General features: G+C 44.5%; 2 protein-coding genes across 2 annotated transcripts in view; both read left to right on the top strand.

Moving 5' to 3' along the window:
• The window catches only part of LOC310800169 (dynein axonemal heavy chain 5-like), a gene marked incomplete at both ends in the record, with an annotated part of 678,223 nt that overhangs the window by 87,279 nt on the left and 568,636 nt on the right, over positions 1-22,308 (top strand). The gene's annotated exons all lie outside the window — the stretch shown is intronic.
• LOC310800254 (dynein axonemal heavy chain 5-like) overlaps positions 1-22,308 on the top strand; it is a gene marked incomplete at both ends in the record, with an annotated part of 158,174 nt that overhangs the window by 81,407 nt on the left and 54,459 nt on the right. Inside the window, 13 exons of the mRNA XM_083662832.1 lie at positions 171-263; positions 1,975-2,174; positions 4,671-4,824; positions 5,997-6,160; positions 6,333-6,489; positions 7,469-7,681; positions 9,715-9,939; positions 12,380-12,552; positions 14,260-14,330; positions 15,282-15,389; positions 16,284-16,471; positions 19,366-19,560; positions 20,431-20,565. Of these exons, the coding sequence (XP_083518958.1) occupies positions 171-263; positions 1,975-2,174; positions 4,671-4,824; positions 5,997-6,160; positions 6,333-6,489; positions 7,469-7,681; positions 9,715-9,939; positions 12,380-12,552; positions 14,260-14,330; positions 15,282-15,389; positions 16,284-16,471; positions 19,366-19,560; positions 20,431-20,565 (2,076 nt within the window). The remainder of the gene's footprint in view (positions 1-170; positions 264-1,974; positions 2,175-4,670; positions 4,825-5,996; positions 6,161-6,332; positions 6,490-7,468; positions 7,682-9,714; positions 9,940-12,379; positions 12,553-14,259; positions 14,331-15,281; positions 15,390-16,283; positions 16,472-19,365; positions 19,561-20,430; positions 20,566-22,308) is intronic.

The following is a 22,308-nucleotide window of genomic DNA, read 5'->3' as shown; positions in this document are numbered from 1 at the left end:
TTGGGCACCCCTGACCAAGACCCACCTTTCAATCTGATGACAGCTGTTCACTCAATAATGAATGATTAGTCAAATGCCACTTTTGAAATTGGGTTTTCTTTTCACGTCAGCTTTCTTCTGTATAACATGCATATGCTTGACAGCCTAGTTGTCCCTCTCTGTGTGAGCAGGTGACGGGCCACAGCTTTGAGGTGGAGAGTGATGCCTTCAAGCTACGCAACATTATGGAGGCTCCTCTGCTCAAGTGTAAGGAGGAGATTGAGGTAAGAATGGACACCAGGTCTAACAGAGATATAAAATGTTTGGATTGAGGTAGAAATGGACACTAAGGACCCTATCTTCCCCCTGGCCTTAAAATAGTGTTTAACGCCAGGCGCAGCGCTATTTAGTGGCCGTGGTCAAGCGCAGTCCCTATTTTCCCCTCGACCGCTAAACCCGGGCTTAACCATTTAACCACGCCTTTTAAGAATAGAATTATTCACAACTGTGGTCATTGGTGAACTGCAGTTACACAATGACATTCTTCCTTTCGAAGCTCCGATCCACTCGAGCCAGTCCGGTTGTGGCTGCATGCTGTCATCTCTTCATGCCAATTTGGATATCTCAGCACATCACAGATCATAGCCTGAATAAAACAATTCAACCTACAGCCAGGCAAATACAGATGTGTTCAGCAGGGCTGATGGTCTCCCTGTAGCCTACAATATAGAACGTTAACTATCGGTGACATTCATGATACCATCCAATTCCAGGATCTTTATGTCAGAGGTTGTAGTTGTCATAGACTGTGTTGCATAGTTGATTGCTCCATTGCTGACAAAAATGTGGTATTGTAAGTCGCTTTGGATAAAAGCGTCTGCCAAATGACGTAATGTAATGTAATAAATCAATTTCCCTAGCTTGGTGAGGCAATTTAATTCCTCTTTGTTTAGTTAAAGAGGATTTGGTTATGTCTGAGTCATATCTGAGCTATGTCTAGTAGGGCTGTTGAAACGAATTTTGATATTCGAATATTATTCGAATTTAATTATTATGAACGAAATTCGATTATTATTTTTTTTAAACGATTTTTTTTTTTTTTTTTTTTTTTTTTTAAGAACACTAGAACAGTGACAAGTTCTGACAACATACTTGAAGAAAAGAGTGTTAACTGAAGTTGACTGTTGAAGCTGCTATACTGATGTAAACCTACCTGTAGCTCTTAAAATGTATGTTCATTCATTGTTAACTGAAGTTGACTGTTGAAGCTGCTATACTGAATGTAAACATGTAGCTCTTAAGTGCAATACATGACTGATTTTTTTTTGTTCATGGCTCATTGTTGTTTTGGCAAAGTTTACTTATTTGTTTATTGATAAGGAGCTCAAACAAAGGCTGTGTCTTTTTTTATTATCAATTATTTTATTTTAGCATTTCAGACAGCACCAATACATCACTGATGAATATTAACTAAGCTCTGGTTATCTGACCTATTTTCTAATGCAATGAATGTATGTATGTACATTGTACAAGGAACATGTTTTCTTAAAAAAACATCATTGCTGGACTATTTGTGATAAGCCTAATATTCTTTTGAATATTCATCCACCATTCACTTTTCCATCTACATTTGGTAAAATGCTTAGAAAAAGTTTTACTTGGTCAAACCCAAAGATTCAGCTATATTTAGAATCAGAACATAACATAAGAGAAGACAACAATTCACTCAGACCAAAAATTCTTTTTTTTTTTTTTTTTTAATTCAATTAAAAATTAATTAAAATATTCGAATATAATTCGAATATTAAAATGTATAAAGCACTGAAATTCGAATTTGATTATAGAGGGAGATTGACAGCCCTAATGTCTAGTCTAGACAGCAGTATCGATAAGATCAGACTTGATTGATTTTCGGGTTTTGAGAAATTGCCTATCGATACCGGGTCTCTCGATCCCCATCCCGAGACATATGTTCTGGGTCTCTCTCTCCTGCAGGACATCTGCATCAGTGCGGTGAAAGAGCGCGACATCGAGCAGAAGCTGAAGCAGGTGATCGCAGAGTGGGACAACAAGACCTTCACGTTTGCCAACTTCAAGGCTCGCGGAGAGCTGCTGCTGAGAGGAGACAGCACGTCAGAGATCATTACCAGCATGGAGGACAGTCTGATGATGCTGGGGTCTCTCATGAACAACAGGTGCGTAAAGCCCATGCACTGTATACAAATATGCAGGTAGCACTGTCAAGTCACCCATAGAGACAGTCTGCATGTCTGGGAATGCCCATACAGGCTCTGGGAATGCCCACAATAGACGCTGGGTTAGCCTGGGGGCGGGGTCAGGGTGGGGTAAATTCCCCCGTTCTATCCATTCAGCAAAGTTAGAATTTAGCTGATAGCCCAGCCCAGGCAGACACGATCGGGGGATTTAACCACCGCAGTAAACGCACATCTGAGCAGACGTCTTGTGTTCTGCTCTAGAACCCCCAAACCTGTAGTTTAGAGCCACAGCACCGTCTTTTGGTGAGTCAGCCCATGAGATATATGGGCGGTTTTACCTCCACTCGCGCACCAGCCGTTTAACATTTTGTGGGCGTTCCCAGACATGCGGACTGTCTCTATTGCTTTGTGGACTCCTGTTTTGAAGCCTCGGCTTTGGCATTGTGACCGTTGCCATCTTGTTTTTGGTTGGTTTGTTGGTTTAGCCAGACTGAGCGATCACTGGATGCTTTATCATCTATTATTTTATACTAAATGTGACCATAATTGACTGAATGTACATCATGCTGTGTTGAAGAAGACTTGAAACGAATGATTGAGACGATAATCCAGGGGTTCCCAACCTTTTTTGGCTCGTGACCCTACTTTGACGTCGCAAACATCTAGGGACCCCGCGACATTCAAATTCCGGTACACCATCGATAATATCGTATCTATAATCGTCAGGGATGTCACATAGTATGCTTCTTTTGCACTGGGAACAAATGAGCTTTTGAACCTCATTTTGAATGCAATAAACTTATTATAAGACTACATTTTCTGAGCAAACAGAGCCTAGGTTGTGCATTCCAGAGGGAGGGGGCGGCTGCAGCAAGGCCCTGTCAGAGGCCCCCCTGTCACAGCTTTAGCAAAGAGATACCTGTGATTCTTGTCAAAGTGGATATAAATTGTATGATCATATTCAGCCAGACAGTGAGATGGATATTTACAATGGTGAGCAACAATTTTTTATTTTTTTATTTTTTTATTTTTTTATTTTTTTAAATTAACTCTCCCCATGGGTAGCAGGTAGAGAGGTAGGCTACAGAAACGGTTCTTATTCCTTCCAATTTCTTTTAATTAGGCTACATCATGCGCTCTCAACTGGTCACGTAGCCTACTCACGTTGCAGTAAAGTTGACAAATAGATCACAGTCGAGTCCACACAGAAAATCTGCGGTGGCATTAGTTTTATGGACACTTCAAATAATAATCACAGCGAATAATCCTTCCAAAATAGAGATAACGATGGGGGTGCTGCATTGGGTCAAGACATCAATATAAGTTAGCAGAGTAAAAATCAGGTGCTCTTCCAGGATGGGGCATATATTACAAGATAAAAAAGAAAGGTAGCTGTCTGAGTTATATTAAAAATCCTGTATTATCCCTGTAGAATAAAGGATTTTTAATATAACTCAGACTGCCTTCAACACCTGAGGAACTCCCTGCAACCATATTGGACAGCTACCTCTCTATTTTATATCTTGAATCCTTCCAACATGTTTGTTTTGAGAGCACATAGGCTACCTCATTTGAAGCGTTTCTTTACTAGTGCAGCTGGTGCACTGCAGACGGCACACGTTTTAATAAAGGGTTACTCTGCGCGTTTCACTGCTCTAACTAAATTATTTAATAATGTTGCTTTGTCATGTTCTGAGCCTGCCCCGCCCGCACCCGCCATATTTTCATAATTTGCTAACCCAGACCGCCTGCGGGGCGAGCCAGCGCGCGGGACCCGGCGGGTTCTGGGTGACCCGCGCATCACTAGTAAATAGTGAAGCTGTCCGTTTCATTACTTATTCATGTAATAAATATACAAATGTCAATTAGATGTTAATCTGCATGAGAAACAAAGAAAAATGAAAAATGATCATCCACTTATAGTGATCAATTTGACCCGTGATCACTATAAGGCCATGTTCACATTACAGGCAAATCTGATTTGCTGATAAAGTCATTAATCATCATTATCTTGATTGGTTTCCCAAATCTGATTTGGGAGTGTGTCCGCACTGCCACAAATCTGATTCTCAAGTCGGATCTGTGTGTCCAGACCTAAACAGCCTATCTGCATGGGTTGCTATGGTAACGACGTGGGCGTCAGTAAATACGTACGTTGGTGACATGGTTTTCCTGCGCAGAATCATTGGATGACAAGTTGCGAGTGACGTTCAAATCAGATTTGGTGGATCTGCGCGTCCGCACTGAAGTCACATCAGTCGAAAGCAGATTGGAAACTACCTCCATATGTGGTTTGGGACAAGTGACACAAATCAGACTTGGAGCGTCCAGACTCATAAAACCAATCTGGATAAAGTCATTAATAGGTCACTAAAGTTCAGAAATCAGATTTGGCCTCCTAGTCTGAACATGGCCTAAGAGGAGTCCAGCTGTCTCTACACTATAATGTAGGCTGATATATAACACCTTCCACAGGTACAACACCCCATTCAAGGCTCAGATTCAGAAGTGGGTGCAGAACCTGTCCAACACCACCGACATCATAGAGAACTGGATGACCGTCCAGAACCTGTGGATCTACCTGGAGGCCGTGTTCGTAGCGGGAGACATCGCTAAACAGCTGCCTAAGGTAGATCACATCACATCGGATCATTTACCTTAGATTCTGTAATCCAAGGGGGAATTATGAGTAGCATCCTAAAACACAGAAATGCATTCAATATTATATATAAATTATAAAAACACACAAGTTTACACATTATTTACAGTAATATTGAATTACCGGTATATATGTAATTTAATTAATTCTGATGGCAAATTTGGTTCATGGGGAGGGAGTTTATTGACAAACACAACTGACATGTAACATTGATATGATATTGTTCTCGATGTTTGTATCTGGTTGGGGACGGATTCCGTCCTTTGGGGTTTTTGTGTATGGATGATTTATGGGTCTGGAATTTTTGGGGTCCAAAATTTGGCACAGGTAATTTTTTGTGTGGGTTTTACAAAAGTGTAACACTCACTCGGTACACTTCCTGTCCCCCAATTCAAATAAACTATACACATGTATGGTTAAGGATGGTTTCCGTCTTACATAGACTTCCATTCAAAATAAAAAAAAATGGCTATGTTTGACCCTCCAGGAATTGGAAAAAAAAAATACACTCACATTATGTTTTTATCCTTTCATCCTGGACCAAAGGCCTTCTAATGATCAAATAAAAATATATTTTGGGGTTTGTTGAAGATTTGTGAAAAGTACATGACAAATTTGATGTCATCGTTTCCCCATTGGCATTTACCCCATGAAGTGTATGGTAAATGGATCTCTATGCCAAACCTGGGGAAATGGGGGAAATACTCAAACACACCAGAAACCACACATTTGAGGCCTTTCCTCCACGATGAATGCAAAAAAAATAATATTGAAAACAATTTATGAAAAGAATCCTGCAAAGAGGACACTTTTGGCGTTTTGGCTCATGTAGCCAGTGCCAAACTGGCATTTGAGCGGTTAAAATTCTGAGTAAGAATGAAATGTTGGTACCTATAAGTTACCAATCAGTAAGATAAAAGTAAAAAAGAAAGAAAGACATTTCCAAAAGAAAATCACATTAAACCCTTTAGAGGACGGTTTCCGTCCTCCAGCCAGACATGTGTACACAATGAATGAACCAGATACAAGGGTAAAGATGTTTACAAAAAGTATATTTTTGCATAAGTCACGTGGCACGTGGCATATAAGTCACCATGAAAATCAAGGTGTGAGGGATTAACAAACAAACCGACCCACCTCAGGAAGCGAAGCGTTTCTCCAACATCGACAAGTCGTGGGTGAAGATCATGATGCGAGCCCACGAGATGCCCAACGTGGTGCAGTCGTGCGTGGGGGACGAGACCATGGGACAGCTGCTTCCTCACCTCCTGGAACAGCTGGAGATCTGCCAGAAGTCACTCACAGGGTATGAAGGTCATCCAATGTCCCAAAGCAGTCACACTCAAACTGGGAGGGGAATAACGTGACGGGGTGTGGATGAGTACTGCCAACTGCATCTGTCTGATTTGTTGCACCTTTGTGTCTAAGAAAGAGAGTATTGCAGAAAACAGTGTTGTGTTGAATGTGCTGTCAAACAGCTACTTGGAGAAGAAGCGTCTGCTGTTTCCTCGGTTCTTCTTCGTGTCTGACCCGGCGCTGCTGGAGATCCTGGGCCAAGCCTCCGACTCCCACACCATCCAGGCCCACCTGCTCAACGTCTTCGACAACATTAAGTGTGTCCGCTTCCATGACAAGGTGCGTTATCTGGTGCCGACAATAAGTAGGCACAAAAGCATCTTGGGTGGCACTCAAATCCTCTTCACATGTTATGTTCTACATAACAGAAAGGGCTAGAACATTGTAAAACATGTACTATAAGATAATCCCTTGGAATTGAATTGATTCAAGATTTCAAGATTCAAGATCTTGAATCTTGAATCTGACTGATCAGTCTCCTGTGATTGTAATGAAATGTTCTCCTATATGTGACAGGGACTAGTGTTTTCGGTAACAAGTAGGCCAAGGTATTTTTCCTTCTCTTCGTAACAGATTGTGAACGTGCAGATTCTAAGCTTTCACATCATAATTGAAAATAATTGAAGAAGATATGCTTATTTGATTCTTTGTACTCCTAAAAGCAACATTCAGAGAAAGTCACCATGGAAGTTGGTGAACAAGTTGGTTTGCCCTGAACCAGCTTAGTTTGCTAACAAATTATAACTATTTAGTGATCCTAAAACTGTTGTTTGTTATATTGAATATATGAAACTCTCTGAGATTGCCACAGCCCCTTTTCCCTAGCCCCGCCCCTTTCCTGACCACGCAATCCCACCAATCACCCCCCCCCCCCCTAGCCACTCCCCCTACCCGCCCCTCAAATCCCAACTCTCTACGACCTTCCTATCCCTAGCTACGGCCCCTTTCCCCTAGCACCGCCCCCCCTTTTATTATCAAAGAAAAAGCGGGAAACGACTGTATTTGGCGGCCATCCGTTTTTCGTTTTGAAAAGAGGAAACGAAAAACGGATGGCCGTCAAATACACGGACCCAAACGCCACCGAAAACATAACCTCCTTTATAAAAAAAAAAGAAAAGAAAAAGAGTAAATATGAAAAAAAATCTTGATTTCTTACTCATTCCACCAGACCGTGTCACACCTGGATATTTCTTCACAAATAGAGTAGAATAGGTAATCAATCTGTGATTCTAATCAGTCAAATGTCATCTCTCCCCAGGTGTATGACCGTATCCTGGCTGTGTCGTCGCGGGAGGGCGAGAGCGTGGAGCTGGAGCGGCCCGTGACAGCAGAGGGCAACGTGGAGGTGTGGCTCCACGCCCTGCTGAAGGAGTCCCACAGGTCTCTGCACCTGGTGATCCGACAGGCTGCCCTCGCCATCCAGGACTCTGGCTTCCAGCTCATTGACTTCCTCCACTCCTTCCCGGCTCAGGTGGGTCATGCCATAGTTCCACTCAAATCATTAATTCCCCCGGAGAAGTTTTAAAAACTCCAGCTGCCGAAAATATAATCAGTGAATGACACGCTGTGCTTGTCGGCCTGGGGACTGTGCACTGCAAGTAAATCATCTTCAAAACTTGATATAATAACCAAGAAATCATACTGAGTGCACTGACATAGTTTTTTTTTTAACCTTTATTTATACAGGGGGAGTCTCACTGAGAGCAATGCTCTCTTTTTCACGGGAGCGCCCTGTTCACATTCACACACACATTCATACCTGGAAGCTGACCAGTACAACCACAGTCTGATCTGCTGACCACTGATCAGCTGATGAGCAGTTGGGGTTAAGGGGCTTGCTCAAGGGCACCTCAGTGGTGGTAATGAGGGAGGGGGGCAAGAGCTGCCTTTTCACTTTCCCCACCTAGATTTATCCTGCCGGTCCCGGGGATTGAACCGACGACCTTCCGGTCACAAGCTCGCTTCTCTAACCATTGGGCCACCACTGCCCCATCATGAATGCAGATAGAAATTTGGGAGTAAAATACTGGCATTCTCTGATTGAGAGGATTATCTCTGTGATGCAGGGACGTGGATCTTGTGCTTCATCTGCTTTCTTGGATAGCCAGTGAACTTTCCAACATATATACAGTATATTTTTTTTGTTTTCTTTTTTTATCAATTGTGTTTTGGAATCAAAAATCATACATCGTCCTCATTTGTGAAGATGATCTTGCTGAATCGCTGTTTCATAAACCTTTGTTAATCACAGACCTTATTTCATGCATTTAACCGAAATCCCCATCCAAAAATCCCATTGACTCACCTTATGCAGCTGGTAATCCTGAACTGCGATCCCCACTGGGCTGCTGTAACTTGTACAGTAGCTCACCACCACCAGAGTTCTCATTGATCTGCCAACTCACCACAGACAACTCATTTAACTGCCTTCTGAAGCAAGGTTCTCAGTTTGAATCACGTTGTAATATACAGGTATATATTCTGTATATACAGTATATATTTTTTAAGTTCACCACTGTGATTGACATGATGATGATTTTTTTTTTTTTTTTTTAATTTTACAATTTTCAAAACATGGGGAACAAACAGGTTCAGACAAAAACAAAAACATACAGACATACATCTATATTCCAGTGTTGGCATTAACCAGCCGCATTCAAGTGCTCGTGTGCTTGTAAGAGTGTGTGGGATCACACAGAAGGGGTCCATAAAAAGTCAGCCGGGCGAATCACCCATCTCTCCCAACCTCGTCCAAGTAGGCCAGAAACGGGTCCCAAATAACCGAGAATTTCTTGAGCGAATTGGTCCTCAGGAACCGGAGTCTCTCCATACGCACAACCGAGACCATGTCCGTCAGCCACAGCCGAAAAGAAGGTGCAGAGGGGGACTTCCACTCCTTCAGAATGAGTCTCTTGACGACAGTCGTCCCCTGCGTCAGAGACTGTTGCACAGCATTAGGGAGGAGCAGACAGGATTCTGAGCAGCCAAAGATGGCGAGTTCTGCCTCCGGCTGAAGGGTTATTTTATAGGCCTATATGGCCCAATCAAATATTTTGGCCCAGAATCCAGATAGCGAAGGGAAAAACCAAAAAGCATGGGATAGTGTACCTTCCAACACCTGACACCTATCACATAGTGACGAGACAGAGGGGTAGATCTTGTGCAACCTAGACTTGGAGTAATGAAGACGGTGACTGACTTTAAATTGGATCAGCTGGTGTCTGCTGTTAATTGAGCAGAGTTGAATCACGTTGTAATATTGAATGTCAATAATATATGTATGGTTTTTTTCTTCTTCTTCTTCTTTTCCTGTGTCTGAGCGTGTTCGTTTGTCTTGTTTTTGCATTGTTCTGAAAATTTTTAAATAAAATATTGGAGGAGAAAAAAATCCCATTGACCTTTAGACTTGGGAACCAGAAACTAGCATGACTAGCTGAGTTGGCCCACACAAAGACATCATCCCTGCAGTCCACTATTACCAAACATCCTTGTTCTGGTTCCCAGGTGGGCTTGCTAGGTGTCCAGATGATTTGGACGAGGGACTCCGAGGAGGCTCTGACCAACGCCCGCTATGACCGCCGCATCATGGCCAAGACCAACCAGCTCTTCCTGGATCTGCTCAACACACTGATCGACATGACCACCAGAGACTTGGGGGCTGTGGAGAGGACAAAGTATGAGACGCTCATCACCATCCACGTCCACCAGAGGGACATATTTGATGACCTGGTGAGTAGAATCGTAATGCGATCCATTCTCCCTCACTAGCCTATAGTAGATTTGAAAAGATTTAGGGCCCTATCTTGGTACAGGCACTATCCCCTATTTGCGCTTGCGCACCTGTTTGCATGCCTTAACGATAGTCCACCATGCGCAAGTGTCCAGGGGTTATGTCAAGTTTTGCACCCTCGCCCGGCAGCCGCTAAACGCATCCCCACCTCACAGGTGCATATTGTAATGATTTATACAGAAATGTAACTGTTTAAAAGTGATATAATTGTCTGGGTAGACGTGACCTCCCTGTTTTCTAAGTTAAAACAACCCCGAAATATGGTGGGGATGCAATTCTCGGCGGGGATGCGGAAATTAAAGCCATGCCAAATCATCTGCGCCCTCAAAATGCCAGCGCAAATGGGATTTGGGCGGTCTTAAGCACCATAATTAATTATTCACAGGTGTGGCCAGGCAATGCCTGGGCGTTACATCAATCAAACCAATCAGTTTCCCATCGCGCAATCGCTGTAATACAGTTTGCGCGAGGCATGCAATAGGCTGTAATTCTCTCCATGCGTAATTTGGATAGCAAAGAAGATGGGGGAATTTAGAGTGGACTCAATTAAAACTGGGTGAAACAGTGTGAGTTCAGCTGCCGACTCGGGCCGAGGACAGAGAGAGGTGGAGAGAGCTTGTCCACAGATCGTCTGTGTGGTGCCAACGACCCTCCGGGTTATGGGACAGGTGTTCTCACATCGTCCCCTCTCTACTCTATTCTATAGAGAGCCGCAGGAACGAGTCCGGAAATCATCAATGCTAACACTCCTGGTTCTTCACTGTTTTCGCCTATGGGAGTTTTGAATGGGTTTTTGGCGCGATGCTTCTAATAAGGTCTCTGGGCAACGCTGGCTTAATCAAACGCGAACCAGTGTTTAGTAATATCATCCTCACACATGAGGACCACTTTTATGAGTTTTGAAGCTTTTACGTGCCGTTAAAAGGGCGGCTAGCTAGCAAACGGCTAAATGAGACTACACTGTTGAGTCGATGGGGATATATACGTCAATAACGTCACCACTTCAAAGGACGAACACGGAAATTCTCTTTCCCTCACCTGGTTCAGCCCGTTCAGCCCGGGGTAATCAGTGCACACATCCAACAACAGTCCAGGTTGAGTGCTGACGTGACGTGGAAGCCTATGCGACACTGTGTGTAGTTCTGGATTAGCTTAGCACAAGCTTTTTACTTCTAGGGCTCGCATTTAAGCTACAAAACTCATGAAAGTGGTCCTCATGTGTGAAGATTATCCGACTGAACTCTGGTTCGCGTTTGATTAAGCTTGCCTTGCCCAGAGACCTTATTTGAAGCATCGCGGCAAAAACCCATTCAAAAATCCCATAGACAGAAACAGTGAAGAACCAGGAAGTCCGGGACTTCCGCGTTCTGACTACAAAAATACGTCATCCCTGCGGCTCTCTATTCTTTAATCCTACCTCCCTCTCACCTCTTCCCCTCTATCTACTCTCCCATTGCTCCCCCCCTCCTGCTCTCTCCATCTCTGTCCTCCCTCCCTCCCTGCTCTCTCCATCTCTGTCCTCCCTCCCTCCCTGCTCTCTCCATCTCTGTCCTCCCTCTCTCCCTGCTCTCTCCATCTCTGTTCTCCCTCTCTCCCTGCTCTCTCCATCTCTGTCCTCCCTCTCTCCCTGCTCTCTCCATCTCTGTCCTCCCTCTCCCCCTGCTCTCTCCATCTCTGTCCTCCCTCTCTCCTCCTGCTCTCTCCATCTCTGTCCTCCCTCTCTCCTCCTGCTCTCTCCATCTCTGTCCTCCCCCCCCTGCTCTCTCCATCTCTGTCCTCCCTCTCTCCCTGCTCTCTCCATCTCTGTCCTCCCTCTCTCCCTGCTCTCTCCATCTCTGTCCTCCCTCTCTCCCTGCTCTCTCCATCTCTGTCCTCCCTCTCTCATCTCTGTCCTCCCTCTCTCCTCCTGCTCTCTCCATCTCTGTCCTCCCTCTCTCCTCCTGCTCTCTCCATCTCTGTCCTCCCCCCCCTGCTCTCTCCATCTCTGTCCTCCCTCTCTCTCTGCTCTCTCCATCTCTGTCCTCCCTCTCTCCCTGCTCTCTCCATCTCTGTCCTCCCTCTCTCCCTGCTCTCTCCATCTCTGTCCTCCCTCTCTCATCTCTGTCCTCCCTCTCTCCCTGCTCTCTCCATCTCTGTCCTTCCTCTCTCCCTGCTCTCTCCATATCTGTCCTCCCTCTCTCCCTGCTCTCTCCATCTCTGTTCTCCCTCTCTCCCTGCTCTCTCCATATCTGTCCTCCCTCTCTCCCTGCTCTCTCCATCTCTGTCCTCCCTCTCTCCCTGCTCTCTCCATCTCTGTTCTCCCTCTCTCCCTGCTCTCTCCATCTCTGTTCTCCCTCTCTCCCTGCTCTCTCCATCTCTGTCCTCCCTCTCTCCCTGCAGTGTCGGCTGCACGTCAAAAGCCCCAGTGACTTTGAGTGGCTGAAGCAGTGCCGCTTCTACTTCAACGAGGACTCGGACAAGATGCTCATCAACATCACCGACGTGGCCTTCATCTACCAGAACGAGTTCCTGGGCTGCACCGACAGGCTCGTCATTACACCGTTGACTGACAGGTAGAGGAGGAGAAGGAGGAGGAGAGACTCTCACACACACAGGAGAAGAGGAGCTGATAGTACGGTGGTAGAGGAGGAGAAGGAGGAGAGACCCTCACACACACACAGGAGAAGAGGAGCTGATAGCACGGTGTGGATTCTCCAAAGAGTTTGTTGCAGGCCAGTCGACATATGAGCCAATCGCTGACAGCAGTGACGAGGTAGCAGCTCAATATATGGGTGACTATTGTCAGGGTGATGTCAGGGTGATGTCAGGGTGATGTCAGTGTGATGCAGTAGAAACTGGAGCTACGGCACCCAAGGAACGTTTATGGCTTATAATGCCTTTTGGCTAATGGAGTGCCACAGGGATGACTTATTTTGGTAGGCCAACCCAGTTTAGCATAGTTAGCGAGTTAGTTAGTTGGGTTCCCTCGACAAAAAGCCAATGGCATTTGTCCTTTGGCTATTGGATTATTGTCATCATTATTAACAAAATTGTTATGATACAATGAGGTTTTGTTCAGCAAGATAATCCTCACAAATGAACACCACGTTTGTCATTTTTGAAGCGTAAATGCCTTTTCGATTGCCAGAAAATGCTTTAAAAAATCATAAAAAGGGGGGGGGGGGGTTATTTGTGAAGATTATCTTGTTGATCACAAAGATCATAAACGTTTGTTAACCACAGAGCTTATTTCACAGCCTGGGTCCAGACCCTTGAATCCGCCCACTCCACAGAGTTGAGTTTGACTGCTCTTGAAGGTGGAGTGAGTTGACAGTCTGAATATCAGGCTTTAGAACACGGCTCTCTCGAATACTCGATTCTGATTGGTCAATCAACAATATTCACCGGTCATTATTTCTCGACAACCGACCGCTGCTCTGCCACACCTGGATTAATCAGTTGATAAGAGCATTTTGTCTGCAGACGCTACTAATTAGGCCAACCAGTTGCAGCTGTGGTGTCTTGTGTGCCAATTACGAATGAAACCGCTTTGTCGTTGAAAACGCTATAAAAAAATCTATTTGAATAATTATTTTTGTCAGATTACTGAAATAATTTAGTTGTAGGCCGTGTTCTAAGCGGGATAATGTATAGTGAGCCGGTGATTGGACGGCACGGTGGCTCAGTGGTTAACGCTGTTGCCTCACAGCAAGAAGGTCCCGGGTTCGAACCCCGGTCCGTCCCAGGTCCTTTCTGTGTGGAGTTTGCATGTTCTCCCCGTGTCCGTGTGGGTTTTCTCCGGGTGCTCCGGTTTCCTCCCACCATCAAGAAAGACATGTATGTTAGGGTTAATACTCCTGTCAGTGCTCCTGACCAAGGTACTGGCAAAATAACTGGAGTTGGTCCCCGGGCGCTGCACAGTGGCTGCTGCCCACTGCTCCTAGTTCTAGGAAGGTTCCTAGTAGAGGATGGGTCAAATGCAGAGGATGAATTTCCCCAAGGGGATAAATAAATGATAACTTAACTTAACTTATTACTGGAAATAATGACCTTCAGGTGAATGATTGAGCCCTCCGCTGTGCGTCGGGCTCAATCATTCACCTGTCGGTCATTATTTCGCCAGTAATCACCGGCTCACAATACATTATCCCTTACATATTGCAGGCATCTAACCAAAATCTAATATTGACAAAAAAAATTATCTAATATTGTGCATCCCTAATACAATACATTCATACATGTGTATAATATATCTGCCTGTGTGTGTTTGCTTGCTACAGGTGCTACATCACTCTAGCCCAGGCTTTAGGTATGAGTATGGGTGGAGCCCCCGCTGGTCCTGCAGGGACAGGTAAGACTGACACCAACAACAAGCACGCAGACAGACAGTCGCACTTCCTCATCAATAGACCTTATTCGATTGACGTCAGTCACGTACGGGCACGCCCACCGCCGCCATATTGTTGACATAGCGCTGCAGCTTTAAGTGACAACCTATGTGAGCAGCGTTTATAGGAAGCTAGTTGCCGTTAGCGTTACCTGTATCGTTCCAATTGTGTTCGGATGGTGACCTGCGTTAGGCATGGCTGTAGTAATGACAGCAATAAAGTCCCCGTGGTTTGTTTCTATCTCTACCGTCCACAGACGTGAAGGGAGCGAGACGGAGGATACGTCAGCAGCACAGGAGATGTGTGGATAGTTGGGAGAGACAGGTGAAACTTTCTGACAGCTCCTCACAGCAAAGTCTGTTCACCTCGTTTTTTTGTTTATTATTACAGGCATTAACGGCAGCATACAAACAACAACTCTGCGGTTTTTATTGGTGTCATTACCATTGCTATTTTGTAATGGAACAGAAACGACAATAAGGCTGTTAGTTGTCAGCTGCAGTGCTGTGTGCGCGCAGGACGGTATGTCAACAATATGGTGCCGTCCAGGCTTAGCGAATAAGGTCTATACACTGTTGTGACATTTGATCCAGTTTGTCTGTGAAATGTAGTTTTGATCTTGACTTGGACTTTGAAGTTTCATTGTTTCAGTTAAATAATCTAATGGTTACATTTTGCACTAAGCGCACTTGACACTAGTGCTGCTACATTACATTCATTGATGGAGTTGACCGCTTGGGTCTTGCTTACTCCAAACGCCCACCAGTGCAGCACCAGCAAGCTACAGTAGAACGGCACAAGAACAAGGAAGTAGAAACAAATGATAGAAGATTTTTTTTTCCCATTTTGGTTTCCTGTCAGAAAAAAAAGAACCTCAAATGTGGATGTGATACAGTAAATCTCTGTGTTGCCAGGTAAGACAGAGACCGTTAAAGACATGGGTCGCTGCCTGGGGAAATATGTCGTGGTCTTCAACTGTTCTGACCAGATGGACTTTAGAGGTCTGGGGAGGATATTCAAAGGTAAGAGACGGAATACTTTTTTGTAGAAAATATTATTTGACCACCCCAATGGGGAAATGTAATCACAGTAATGTTGTCACAGTGAGTACAAGCTAGACTAGAGGGTATAGGTGACAGAAGTTGAGGGGTTTGGGCTGAATTGCGATGAGACCTACCGTGTGTGTGTGTGTGTGTGTGTGTGTGTGTGTGTGTGAGAGAGAGATTCTAGAGGTAGGCTGTGTTTTTGATCCGTACATGGACCAGGATTTCCAAGGTAAATATTCCAAGTATCAACCACTACTTGGAATTATAGCCAACTTTGAGTACAGAGTTAAAGGCCATTTACACCTGGCGTTAACATGCATTTTCTGCAATCTGATTGCAATCAGATTGCAGAAATGGTTGTCCTCTCAATCCGCATAAAGTTGCTGTATCCAGATTGAGAGCACACATTGCATTTACACTTGTGTTCAATGTGTACACAATGCATCCCTGACCACCTCCGGAGGTGGTTTGGCCGATCAGATTGCAATCCTTCTTCAATGCGTTTTGGGGGTGTTTACACCTGGCATTTCAAGTGATAAAACACAATCTGATTGCAATCTGATCACAGAAAACGCATGTTAGCACCAGGTGTAAATTGCCTCTGTGTGCTCATATTCGGAAGCCTGGGCCATGTACATAAATTAACCATTAGTGGTCTGAACATTGCTGAGTCTACGAGCAAAGAACAAGGACAGCTTGCCAAATATTGCTCTGTTTCAGCTGCCATAGGCAGCCTGGCTGGGTGGAGGAGAATGTGCTATGTCCACCCTTAGGTGGCCATGAACTGTCTAACCTGTTATATTTGATTCCCTGTCATTTTAATATAATTTGTGGAAGCAAATAAAGAATTGAAATGTGTGTGGTGTGCAGGCCTGGCTCAGTCGGGTTCGTGGGGCTGTTTCGACGAGTTTAACCGCATCGACCTCCCGGTGCTGTCGGTGGCGGCCCAGCAGATCGCCATCGTCCTCACCTGCAAGAAGGAACGACGCAAGAACTTCATCTTCACCGACGGAGACAACGTGGAGATGAACCCCGAGTTTGGCATCTTCCTCACTATGGTCAGCAAGCACTTCCATTCTTTCAAAATGTCAATAGAAACAGCACCTCATTTCTCAACTGGTTTGATGTGACTGCATTCTGATGTCAAACACTTTGTTTTCAGTATTCGCATTTCGAAGAAAATCCACATCCTGAATTTGTTGAACTGAATAATAGTTTTCATACTCTACTCCACTTGCTGGCTGATTACAACTCCGCTCACATGTGGGCTGCTCTATTAGAGCTACTAGGACAGAACATGCACGTCTGTGCACTGAGCTAGAGCTACCAGGACATCATGCACGTCTCATGTGCACTGAGCTAGAGCTACCAGGACATCATGCACGTCTCATGTGTACTGAGCTAGAGCTACCAGGACATCATGCACGTCTCATGTGCACTGAACTAGAGCTACCAGGACATCATGCACGTCTCATGTGCACTGAGCTAGAGCTACCAGGACATCATGCATGTCTCATGTGCACTGAACTAGAGCTACCAGGACATCATGTACGTCTCATGTGCACTGAGCTAGAGCTACCAGGACATCATGCACGTCTCATGTGCACTGAGCTAGAGCTACCAGGACATCATGCACGTCTCATGTGTACTGAGCTAGAGCTACCAGGACATCATGCACGTCTCATGTGCACTGAGCTAGAGCTACCAGGACATCATGCATGTCTCATGTGCACTGAGCTAGAGCTACCAGGACATCATGCACGTCTCATGTGCACTGAGCTAGAGCTACCAGGACATCATGTACGTCTCATGTGCACTGAGCTAGAGCTACCAGGACATCATGTACGTCTCATGTGCACTGAGCTAGAGCTACCAGGACATCATGTACGTCTCATGTGCACTGAGCTAGAGCTACCAGGACATCATGCATGTCTCATGTGCACTGAACTAGAGCTACCAGGACATCATGCACGTCTCATGTGTACTGAGCTAGAGCTACCAGGACATCATGTACGTCTCATGTGCACTGAGCTAGAGCTACCAGGACATCATGCACGTCTCATGTGCACTGAACTAGAGCTACCAGGACATCATGTACGTCTCATGTGCACTGAGCTAGAGCTACCAGGACATCATGTACGTCTCATGTGCACTGAGCTAGAGCTACCAGGACATCATGCACGTCTCATGTGCACTGAGCTAGAGCTACCAGGACATCATGCACGTCTCATGTGCACTGAGCTAGAGCTACCAGGACATCATGTACGTCTCATGTGCACTGAGCTAGAGCTACCAGGACATCATGCACGTCTCATGTGCACTGAACTAGAGCTACCAGGACATCATGCACGTCTCATGTGTACTGAGCTAGAGCTACCAGGACAGCCCAAGAACTGCTCAGGGCAGTTGCAAGAGTACAGTGCCAGTTCACATTTCATTTGAAGTAAAAAATGATGGCTTTTCCTCGCTATTTTAGAGAGCATGCAGCATTTGTAATTCACAGTGTGAAACTCCAATAATTTAATTAACTAATAATTGAGTGAAGAGAAATGAAATGGACCCCGAACGTGGCTCTTTATACAGACCATTTTGTACAGGCTGTGTCTCTTTAATATGAGTAATATGAATAATAATATATGAATAATATGAGAGTGTTCATTATGGCACTCTGCATACTGTAATAGTACGATCACTTTATCTCATTTGCACAGTTGCTTTTCCAAGGCCAGTCATTATTAAACAGAGGAGAGTGGAATAATCTCCATTCTCCATTGTGTTGAGAGCGGTTAGAGGTCACTCTTTTGCTGTGAACTCTGTTAATCAAAGACAATCTGTTTGGAGATAGAGGCCTGTGCTGTATCCATAGGGGTTTAAGTAGCTGAAGGCTAGTATCCACTCCAAATAAAACTCTATTCAAGTTTCAATATTGTTAATTGAAGCCTCGATATTAGGGCTGGGTATTGGCAAGGACCTCACGATACGATACGTATCACGATACATGGGTCGCGATACGATTGTATCACGATACATTGCGATACAAATTGCGATATATTGCGATACTCTAGACAATTTACTCAAAATTAAATAATACAGCTAAAGATACAACACACTGTGTACCACCCAGGTAGTGTAATAATATGTACATGACTTTATACTGATAACTTAGTGGACAAATTTAGTCAAAACTACTGAGTGTTGAGTGTTACTGAACGCATCGATATGGGAAATATCGATACAGTATCGATTAGGGATGGGAATCACCAGATGCAGAGGCCTGGCATGGCATGGCCTGCAAAAAATATATATATATATATATATATATATTTTAAATATCGATACTTGGCGTCCAAGTATCAATACAGTATCGGGAAATGAAATATTGTGATATATTGCCGTATCGATTATATTGCCCAGCCCTACTCGATATACCGGCAGCTGTTTTTCTGTACAGCCATTTATCTCAATACTCTAGAAACCAATATAATATAGAGAGCCAACAGTGTTACAAAAAAGTTGTAAATTGTAGTTTCACCAAGACTGCAACAAACGATTATTTCCATTGGCGATTAACTCGACAATTATTCTGTCGATTAATTGAAAATGTCAGAAAATGGTGAAAAATGTCAGTCAGTCTTGTTTTGTCCACAACCCAAAGATATTTAGTTTGCTGTCATAGATGAGCAAAGAAACCAGAAGATTTAAGAAGCTGGGATCAGAGAATTTTGACTTATTTTTCTCAACCGATGAGTCGATTATCAAAATAGTTGCCAATCAATTGAATAGTTGATTGAACTAATTGGTTAATTGTCAGCAGCTCTAGTTCCACCTATTCTCATCCATTTTTGAATGGACGCAGATCTCCCAGATAGACTGTACAGGGAGTTGAATCTTCTGATCTTTCCATTTTGAACCAATCAGCGCTCCCACATCTTGTATTTTTCCACCCGATCAGAACCCGGGCTACGCGGGCCGCCAGGAGCTTCCCGAGAACCTGAAGATCAACTTCCGCTCGGTGGCCATGATGGTCCCCGACCGTCAGATCATCATCAGAGTCAAGCTGGCCAGCTGCGGCTTCATCGACAACATGGAGCTGGCTCGCAAGTTCTTCACCCTCTACAAGCTGTGTGAGGAGCAGCTGTCCAAGCAGGTACAGCAACAATGCTTCATTGTAAATTAAAGTCCCTGGAAACCAAAATCCACAAAAACCTTCTAACTATTAAATTTAGGGTCTTATGTGAGTAATTGTGTGGCTTAGAAAGTAGGAGACATTCGTTTCAAACCAACCCCCCAAAATCGCCACTTTTCTACAAGGTTTGGATTTCCACTTCCTCATTGAAGAGAGCGGTGCGCGACGTGCTAAAATGAAAAATCTTATCACGTCATAAGATTTAATCGAATCACACACACGCACGCACGCGCGAACACACACACACACACACACACACACACACACACACACAGTAGCGCTGTGCACTCGCAGCGGCAGAGTCTCTCTTCCTCTCTGTCAGTATGCGCCGAGCAACGAGCGAACACACACACACACACACACTCCATCTCTCTTTCCTTCTCTCTCTCCTTCTCTCTCTCTCCATTTCCCTCGCTCTCTCTCTCTCTCGGAGGAGACCTGCAGTGCAGTCCTGCACGCACACACATGGGACACGCCCACACAGTCCACGGGAGAAAATACACTCTAAAATCTAATTGATTCTCATGACTTTCGTCATGACTGTCAAACCTAAATTTATATACTTTGCGATGTTCATCGTTCAAATTTGGCTGGTGGCTTATTAACATAGGATCCTGTGATGTGATTAACTCAAAATGCTAAATAATTTAAAAAAAAATCTGGTTTCCAGGGACTTTAACCATTGCTGCTGTCGCAAAAAAGTGTCAGCTTAAATGTCTGAAGATGGTGATATTGTCATGTTTCTGGTTTTGCAGAGTTGTCCCCCAAACTCATCAGGATTGATAAAGTGATATCTCATTCAATCTAAAGATCTGGTCTTGTTTCTCATAGGTTCACTATGATTTTGGCTTGCGGAACATTCTGTCGGTGCTGCGAACTCTGGGAGCAGCCAAGAGAGCCAACCCCAACGATACAGAGTCCACCATCGTCATGAGGGTCCTCAGGGACATGAACCTCTCCAAACTGGTTTGTAGAGGACACTCAACAACTGAATAGAAGAGAACAGAATAGAACACTCAATAGATAATTACATTGTTATAAAACAAAACTGAAAAATAGAACTGAAGAAAATTTATACATTTTCCTCAGTATTCACCTTATTCACCACGGCCACTTTTTCTCTGTTCCGCGTTCAATGCAAACATATTTGTTCTTCCGGTTCAGCGCTAGTTGCTTACTGTGGCTAATATTAGCCGCTAGTTAGTTATGTTATATGGCAGTAAAATGCCACTGAATGACCATATTGATATAACTTTTAACCATTTCGAGTAACACTGTTTCCATACGGATCACCAGCGTTAGTTTGTTGTTTATAACGTGGCTATATTCATAACGTTTATATCTCGGATGCGTTATTTCGAATCCCACATAAGTTACGCCTGGCGCAACCTATGTGGGTTTCAGGACGAAAAAGTAACGTCATCTTTAGAGCACAATATTCCTGGAATGCAAGTTTAACTAAACAGTTACATATCCTCTGCATTCTACATAAAATTAAGATATTACGGGTTGTTTTATTTTGTATGTTACATACGTATTGGCCAAGATATGTTAGTTTATGGCGGAGTAATTCTGCCAGTTTAGGAGCGGAGTGTGCGTGGCCATCTTGCCTGCCGGGTTTTTGGCAAGTCAAAACGGAAATACTATTACGAAATGACGTAATGCGGAAGCGTCTATGTGTGGGCACAGAACAAGGTGAATAATCAGAATAGGAAAAAATGACTGTTTTGGTTGTAATTTCACTGTTGTCTCAATAGCGATAGTGAAATTCTGGACAAAATCATATCTAGCAATAAAAATATTCCTCGTCGTCCTTGATATGAAAAAGGTTGAGAATCACTAGGGTAGAATATAATAGAATTTAATTGCATTTACTAACTAGATTATGTAGCAAAGGACAGACCTGAATATTAAATACCGATATATATTGTTGGGCCAGACATATTGAAGGAATATTGATATTGAATTAACATTGATATTGAATTAACAGCAACATTGAATGAAAGACATGTTGTTTGAATACTGGCTGGTCCTTGTGGAGACAGTGGGAGCACACAACCCCCACACCTGGCCATTTGGCCAATTTGAATACCACACCCGTGATAAGAACCACAGGGGAGCGAGCCGATTCCTTTGTCCCACAGCAGCGAGATAAGGGGAACCAATCGGTGTGCCTAAACCACAGCAAAGACACGCCCTGCACCCCAAAACATATACAGGTTTGAAACCTGAAAACTTCAGTTCCTAAGCAGCCTAGCTGCAGACAGGTCCTCCTCTGAGAAGTTCTAAGTGACTTATCGTCGCAACAGGACGTACGTTTGTGTCCCGAGACAAACCGCCCTTCCCCCCTGCTCGGACCCGAGCCGCCCAGGCCGCAACCAGGCCGACGACCTCCACATCAGAGCCAAGCCAGCTCTGATATCCTGAAACCGACCCGCATCGCCTGAGCGCCCTCAACCCGAAGAAGCGAGCTGTGAGGTTCCCCCTTTCCTCCACTGAGACGACAGCAGATGCAAGAACTCAGCGTGGCCAGCTGAGATCGACTGCCTATTCTCAACCCCCCGCTCCGGCCTCCACGGCTTCCTCTTCGGGACAAGCGGCCGCCCGCTCCACGAGCCCCTCTCCTCCCCGCTGGAGAAACCTTGCGAGTCCGACCGCAACAAACCACTGCATCTGCGTTTGCAGAGCTGAACGAACAAGCCAAGTAAG

Source organism: Poromitra crassiceps (genome assembly GCF_964638095.1).
Source record: "Poromitra crassiceps genome assembly, chromosome: 29".
NCBI classification, from domain to species: domain Eukaryota; kingdom Metazoa; phylum Chordata; class Actinopteri; order Beryciformes; family Melamphaidae; genus Poromitra; species Poromitra crassiceps.
Note: the sequence above shows the minus strand (reverse complement) of the source record. Positions and strands in the feature narration are given on the sequence as shown.